This window comes from Curcuma longa, unplaced genomic scaffold, assembly GCF_044706935.1.
Source record: "Curcuma longa cultivar G26 ecotype Majalengka, Jawa Barat unplaced genomic scaffold, ITB_CL_G26_1.1 utg2646_np1212_2152390_RagTag, whole genome shotgun sequence".
Classification (NCBI taxonomy): Eukaryota; Viridiplantae; Streptophyta; class Magnoliopsida; order Zingiberales; family Zingiberaceae; genus Curcuma; species Curcuma longa.
The window spans coordinates 1,117,447-1,124,806 of NW_027435599.1; the positions used below are offsets into that span (position 1 = coordinate 1,117,447).

Here is a 7,360-nt window from a genome sequence, read left to right on the forward strand (position 1 = left end):
TAATAGTAAACCACTTCTCTTTTTCCTCTCAAAGAAACGTCAAAGCTTCCTCTCAAAAGTCTCTCAGATCGCGTCAGGTCAGGGCTTCGATCGCTCTCGTGCCCTCCGCGGCCGGATTCTCTCCTCCTCCGGTGGCCGATCTTCCGTTTGCACCTTCGGATGGCTAGTCCTTTCCTCGTCTGGCAATTTGATGGTCCTTGAGTAGGGTTTCGAGATCTGTACTCGGTTTCCTCATCTCTCTCCTCGAGATGGAGAGCCAGATGTACTGGAAGGCGAGGCTGTCGTTCAAGAACGCCACCATCCTCGTCTGCTTCCTTAACTTCATTGCCTTTCTGTTGCTCATGCAAGGATTTTTCGCATCGCCGAAGCGGGGAGCCGACGGCGGCCACCAGATGGATCCAGGTGGGTATCGAATTCATGATCTTGTTTGCGTTTAGGAATTCAAAAATGTCGTAGAAAAATGCTGTTTTCAGGGAAAAAAATGGATTGCTATTTGTTCGAAATTACTCACTGCTTGTTTATAGACTATTGTAGGCCATATTTTGAACTAGCCAAGGAAGAATAAGAGCTGAAAAATACCCTACTTTTTGACAATAGATAGTTCATTGGACTATTTGTTATATGATGGTTCTGAGGCAAATCGAAAGATAGTATGATGTTCTTGTGGCAATCTATTTGATTGTAAGTTTATGGGCCTTGATCATATTGGGAGTTTTGAATTGAAGTTGAATTGGGTGAAACTTAATGACATAGTCCTACAGTAAATTGTTGCATTAGGGGTCTACTGACATGAGTAAAGACATGAAGTACACTAATATTTGGATTCCATAGACTGAGAATACGATACGATAGAATCTTATTCCTAAACACTTCAATTTGAAATGTCATTTCCTCTTTTTTGTGTTGTGATAATTGTTAATGTTTCATGCCAGAAGCTAACTTTGAGGCTGTGTTTCCTTTGATAAAAAGTAAGGAGGAGAGGGGGTGAAGAAAAAAAACAAGAAAAAGATGAAACACAGGCATTTCTTTAGAGAGAAAGTTAGGGTAGGGAAAGGGAGATGAAACACAGGCATCTCTCTTCCTTTCTCTCATGTGTACTTTCAATCACTCTAACAAAACATATCCTAAATTTTAAATCTATAGCAACTTATCCATGTGATGAGGTTGCATATATTTTTCCAAGTGGTTGAGATAGACCCACAGTGAACCAATGTGAGGTATCTTGGTGAGACTTCTTTTAAATTAACTGAGAATATACGAACTTAATAGGATCTAAATAATAAGAGAAAAAAAGTTGTAGAACAGGGAACCCTTCTGCACATCAAAGAAACAGTATCAAGAAAGATGGGTATATTCTTGTGATTATAGTGTACATGCTTGTCAATTGTGGGACTATTTCATGCATGTAAACTTGTTTTCCTTCACAAATTTCATCTGAATAGGCAAGTCATCAAGTGCTGGGGTTCTTCACTTTTCTATCAAGTAAACAAGATGTCATGTATTCCGTTGAGTTCCTTGTTTCTGGGGCACTAAAACAATTCGTCTTTGATTTCTTTTGGTTCACTAGACCTTCCTTTGGTATGTAAAATGATCTTTGGAACTTCAAAATAATTTATATTGCAGCACAAATACGGTACATTTTGGAGTCTGAAGAGATGCGCCGTGCTATGGAGCCATTGGAACTAATCAAGAGGGTATGTACATATAACAAACTTCAGTTTATTGATTGCACAATTACTTATCTTTTGGCAGATAGCAGGATATGTGACATATCATGTTCATTTTCTTGCTAATGATTAGATTAAGGAAATTGAACAAGAAACACACACTCAAACAGATCATGAGATCCAGCAAGTTCCGAAGCAGAATGCGGCAGTTGATCTGGCAAAGAGGTTAAGAGACAGGGCAATGAACGATGCCAGCAGTCAGCAAGGTAATTATCAATGTTTCATCTTTCAATCTGGTCGAACCCCCCTTTTTCTTTCGCACTCCTTTTTTCGCCTATCAGAGTGCTATGAGAAGGCTATAATAACATTTTTTTTTCTTAAGATAAGAATAATATAATATTGTGACTTCAGCTTGTCATTGTGGAATTCATATAAATTCTGAACTAACCATTGTTTCTTTCCAGCAATTTCATGGACATGAGCTAGTTTCTTGTGTAGGTAAATATTACTAAAAATGAGTCATCATGTACCCTAAAAACGACACTTCGACGAGTTGCAAGGGTGTTAATTTTTTACTTTTCTAATCAAATTCTAACATTTATTTTACTTCAGTTTTCTTTGCAAGTAAAATTATGTTCGATTCAGTTAGCAATCCAATTGCAAATCAACCAAAATAAGGCTATAATTAGTAATATATGGTGAATTAGGGTTCATGTAGCCAAACCCAAATATTTTTACATCTCATTTCCATTCTGACTATTCGGTGCATCTCGATAGTTATTCAATGATCTCAGCTCAATCCAACCCAAACCAAACAGAAGCTATAATCTTTAGTTCGGTTCACTTGAAAACTCCATTAAGCAATGTTGATTTTAGCTTGCTTGAAATAGACACCTCTTGATCCACCTACATGGTGACTGAGTCTCGACCACTTAAATATGCTGACCTGATATCGCCTTTTGTTTTGCTTTCAGCTCTCGAGGAATGGCGGAAGCGTAAGATGGAACGAGCAAGACAGAGAGAAATCGAGAAAAACATCACAACTGCAAATTAAAGGTTATTGCATTTATTGTTGTGTGCATACCATGAACCAGCAGTTGCATAAATCATGAGCTCAGATTACTATCATCTTAATAACTGTTTCCATCCTTAGCTGCTGCATAGATCAAGATATTAGACATTGTTATCATCTTCTAATTGTTCTTTAATATATTCCACTTTTCCAGTTAATTTTTAAACTCTTTCCCAAGATTAGCAACTATTTATTTATCTTATCCCTTTTTTCTAATTGCTTATTTCTTTTTAGGAAATAGGATCTTAGAAAACTTGTTAAAGGAGTTGATAATACTCAAAGCCAGTTCTTCTGTTATGTTACAGCCCTCTCTCAGGAGAACTGCTATCATTTAAATAAAACAATATTTGATACAATTTTTTTTTAATCTATTATGTTTTATAAACTAAATAAAAGAAATATTTGAGACTTATGTATCTTTTTAAGGCACAAGGAAGAAATAATGGCAATGCATTTGCTCAATTAATTCTAAAAGTAGACGGCCTCTTTCTTAGTTCCTACTGAATAAATTCGAAGTATTATTTATACACATTCAAAAGTTAATTTTTAGAATATTCATTTCATTTGAGATTGGAATTCTGATTCTCTTATTATTCCTCTAAGTATTTTATTATTGTATGGGAGTGATGTCTTCAATACATTGTCTCCATACTTGTTGGATCTCTTGGATGTGTTTTTTTTCTCCTCGCGTTCATAGTTTTATATTTCTTATAATTTGAAAATATTAATTGAAAAAGAGGAAGATCAAAGAAGACATAGTTAACAACAATTAAAGAGAATAAAATTAATTTAAATATAGATGAAAATATAATAGAATATCAAATCTAATAGTGTAAAAGGATTCATATAATTGACTTCATGGAATAAAAGATTGATTGCCATTCTTATCAAAAAGGGTTGATGCAAGGCTTAAACAAGCTTACTACAAACTAAATTAAATTTATTCAACATTGTAATAAAAAAAAAGGACTAATAACTCAATTTAAAATATAATTAATAGAGATAAATTAATTTAAAATGTTTAAATTATGTAAATATATAAAGGGCAAAATTGAAATCTCCATATAATTAAAACCTACCTGCTCTAATAAATTCTTGGGTGGAAATGATGTGAATTGATGAAATGAATGAATCATGATTGAAGCATGAAGGAACTTAATTCCCACCCACCAACCCAAACCTTGGTGTGCCTCCTGGTCCCCAGCAAACCTGCTTCCCTAACCCTTTCCCTGCAACCCTAGCCACCATAAACATGTCGTCTGACTGTCATCATCGATCTCTACTAGTCAAGAATCAATCTCCCTATTCGAACTATTGACTTTGATCCTATCCGATCGAGTATAGTTTATGCACATTTAAAGACCAATTTCTAAAATATTCGAACTTTGATCTTTTTATTTGTTTTGGATTTTTGTCGTGTTAGATTTGAATAGGCTTGGTAGAAAGTATTAAGAGCTCCTGTGATTTCCACAACGTGATAGAAATATTCTTTCGCTGGCAAGAAGATTAGCTTCCTTCATGGGGGTGATGGTGAAAGCTACCAGAACGCCAGGCCTCAACGTCAACTCCTATGAAAACAGCTGATGACATGAAGCGGATCACAAATATTAATTGACTCCTTCAAGATCCAATTTCCTCATAATACTTTTCAGTTTTTTTCCAAATAATATTCAAATATGTTTAGATTAAATTTCTTCTTCTTTTTTTTTCTTTTGTAGTTGCATGATATGCTGCTACATGCACACCCTAGACAAGCGTTTGATATCGATAATGCAACTCATTTGATTCGCCATCGTTGGCATTCTTCGAGGGTAAATAGACCCTTCGACTTCTATTTCACACACACTATCACACAAAATTGAGAGTGAATTTCTACATGAAGGCCCTCTAGGAGATTAATCTCGATCGTCGATCACATGATCCTGCAACCTTAAGGGGGCCTTGGTGAACAACTTACCTTCCACAACAGTCCCAGCAGAGAACCCTTCTTTATATGATACAAATTTCAACAGGTGTGCTATCGATAACTAGACTCTATATATAGAAACAAATATGAATGTGGACTCCCCAAAATATCCCATGCAAACCTACAGAATCAAGCAACTATCCTCAATCACTCCACGTTAATAATTAATTAATTAATTAATTACTTAATTATGATCCATGATCCATCTCGTGGCTTACAGTGGCCTCTTGTTCCTACTCCAGGCATGAGACACACATTTCCAGAAATTCCACACAAAATTTTAATATATAAATATTATAAACTACAGTAGGATCATTATTCTACCCTCGATGATTATTATTATTATTATTATTATTATTATTAAACTACTAAAACATGTATTATAGTGATGAAAGAAGAGAGCAATTCTGAAAAGAATTTACCAGTTTATTGCGTTTCCATGGCTGTCTTCTTCTTCTTCTTCCTCTTCTTCTTGTTCTTCTTCTTCTCTGCTTGGCTGCTCCTCGTCTTCGTCACCGGGGGTAGCCAGGCGACTGCTCTCGCCGGCCGGCGGCATTGTAATTGCTTCGAGAAGTTGAGAGTTCGTGAGGGTTGATGAAGAAGGATGCTTGATGTTGGAGTAGAGCTGGTCGAGCTTTTGGAAGTAGGGGCAGGTCTTGGAGTGATCCGGCCGGTTTCTGGCTTTCTCCTTCGTCTTCCGGAAGTACTTGTTGATGTTCTCCCACTTCTCCTTGCACCGCTTCGCGCTCCGCCGGTAGCCCATTGCGGTCATCGCCGCGCTCACCTCCTCCCACAGGGGGGCCTTCAGCCCGGGCTCCTGGAACCGGGCCTCCAGCCCTGTTCGCACGCCGATCAAGACCTCCACCTCGGCCTTCGGCCACCGGCTTGAGTTCAACGTCGCCGAGTCTTTGGGCGCCTGTTTGCCGCCGCCGCCGTAAGTGTCGGTGGCGTCGCGATTTGGCATTTGGATGCTGTCGAAGTCCTCCGCGATGGAGAGTTGGGGATTGGATGGGAGATGGAGGCGCTCGCCGGTCATCTTCTCGATGAAGGAGATGATCGCCGCCTCGCGGGAGGCTGCGAGGGCCCGCTCCTGGGCTCGCGCCGCCGCCACGCGGCTGGTGTTGGCGACGTCTTGCTTCCGCCAGGAGTCCTCGCGGCCGGCGCGCTCCTGCTCCCGCCGCTCCATCACCTCCAGGAACTTCCGATGGAGGCCCTCCTGGTGTTCCATCAGCTGCTTTACCAGGCACTCGAAGAAGGCCGCCATCGCGCTCAGCTGCTGCAACCGCCGCTTCCTCCTCCTCCTCCTCCTCCGCCCCATGGAGGGCGAAGACTTAACCGTTTCAGTCGCCTCTTCTCCAGCCGACGTCTCCCCGACGGCCGCATCCTGCGGCGGCGTCATGGCCGCGGCGTTTAAGATAGGGTGGATCGTCTCCTCGCCGGTGAGAGCAGATCCGGAGCCAGTCTGGCCGACGATTGCACTGCTGCCGGGCTTGTAGATGGCTTCCAGTTCACTGAAGATCTTGTAATTGCTTCCGCCGACGACCTCCAAGCGCTCGGAATCCGTCACCTCTTTTCTCTTCTTGGAGAAATTGCTGCTGCTGCCGGTCTCCGCCTCCTTATCCTTGCACCTCTTGTTCCTGTCGATGTAGTCGATGTCGAGTGGCCTCCTGAAAAAGATGGATCTTTTTCGCTTATTAATTTCTTCTAAATCATTCGAATCTTGTCTTTTTAGTCGTTCTTTTCATCTACTTTTCTCATTTTCGTAATCATCAGCACAATTTTGAATTGAGCAAATCCACAAACAGATGATAGACATCGTGAACGATTTACCAAGGAAGTTGTTCAATGGCGGAGTCGTCTTCCCTCTGCCAGTGATGCAGGCGGCTCTCCGATACATCGTCGCCTCGCAACATGCTGCCATCGTCAACATTGATTCTCTCACGGCTTCCGCCTTCGACGGCGAGCTTAAAGCTCATCGCGGACGCGAGGAACGGCGGAGCGGCGCCGCTGGCCGCCGAGTTGTCGGGGCAGGATTCCCGATCCATGGCCGCGCCGCCGAGTTGGTGCGCCGGGATGAACCGCCGTGGCTCCGGGAGGTACTGTTGCTGGTGCGGGGGAGGCGGGTGGAAGAGATGGAAGTACTGGTGGTGCGGAGGCGGAGGCGGGGGCTGGTGGAGGAGCTGCTGGGTGATGGGGATGGAGTTGAAGTGGGAGAAGGGCGGCGGCATCTGCGGCGGTTGCTGAGGGTGGTATTTGAGAGGGTGGTGCGCGTGGCCGGCGTCGGCAGGAGTGGTGGCGGCGGATGCGGCTGCAGCGAACAGGGAGGAGTTGTCGACCATGAATTGCTGGATCTCGGAGACGCTGCCATAGCCACCGCCAGATTGCATCTCCTCCGCTCTTCTTCTTCTTCTTCTTCTTCTTCTTCGCCTTCGCCGTGCGGTAGTTGGTATAAGAGTAAGACGGTGTAGTAGATCGAAACAAAAGGGTTAAAGAAATCGGCGCTCGGGGATGACGTCAGTGGGGAGAAGTAAGTGCCATGCACGTGCCAGGCATGCGTACGGACGAAGGTTGGAATAGTCATTTCACCTGCCTTGGAAAGAGGGGAAAAAAGCCGATCTAATAATTCCGGTCCGGTTCGAGCATTCAAATTAATTT

The 7,360-nt window shown here is 42.1% G+C and overlaps 2 protein-coding genes across 2 annotated transcripts; one reads left to right on the top strand and one right to left on the bottom strand.

Annotated features, from left to right (window-relative positions):
• The first annotated feature begins 24 nt into the window (after positions 1-24).
• LOC141820059 (uncharacterized) lies at positions 25-2,897 on the top strand. Its single transcript, XM_074707340.1, has 4 exons — positions 25-402; positions 1,624-1,694; positions 1,801-1,933; positions 2,642-2,897. The coding sequence occupies exons 1-4, from the start codon at positions 249-251 to the stop codon at positions 2,719-2,721; spliced, it is 438 nt and encodes a 145-aa protein (XP_074563441.1). The 5' UTR covers positions 25-248; the 3' UTR covers positions 2,722-2,897.
• Positions 2,898-4,977: 2,080 nt separating this feature from the next.
• LOC141820008 (uncharacterized) lies at positions 4,978-7,110 on the bottom strand. Its single transcript, XM_074707285.1, has 2 exons — positions 6,536-7,110; positions 4,978-6,372 (listed from the first exon to the last, which is right to left on the bottom strand). The coding sequence occupies exons 1-2, from the start codon at positions 7,090-7,092 to the stop codon at positions 5,124-5,126; spliced, it is 1,806 nt and encodes a 601-aa protein (XP_074563386.1). The 5' UTR covers positions 7,093-7,110; the 3' UTR covers positions 4,978-5,123.
• Between the last annotated feature and the right edge of the window lie 250 nt (positions 7,111-7,360).

Excerpts from the sequence above, each read along its gene's own strand:
- LOC141820059 (XM_074707340.1), top strand. The coding sequence starts at position 249 with ATGGAGAGCCAGATGTACTGGAAGGCGAGGCTGTCGTTCAAGAACGCC. Across the intron at positions 403-1,623 it reads CGGCCACCAGATGGATCCAG|CACAAATACGGTACATTTTG; the intron begins GTGGGTATCGAA and ends TTTATATTGCAG. Across the intron at positions 1,695-1,800 it reads CATTGGAACTAATCAAGAGG|ATTAAGGAAATTGAACAAGA; the intron begins GTATGTACATAT and ends GCTAATGATTAG.
- LOC141820008 (XM_074707285.1), bottom strand. The coding sequence starts at position 7,092 with ATGCAATCTGGCGGTGGCTATGGCAGCGTCTCCGAGATCCAGCAATTC. Across the intron at positions 6,373-6,535 it reads GCCATTGAACAACTTCCTTG|GAGGCCACTCGACATCGACT; the intron begins GTAAATCGTTCA and ends CATCTTTTTCAG.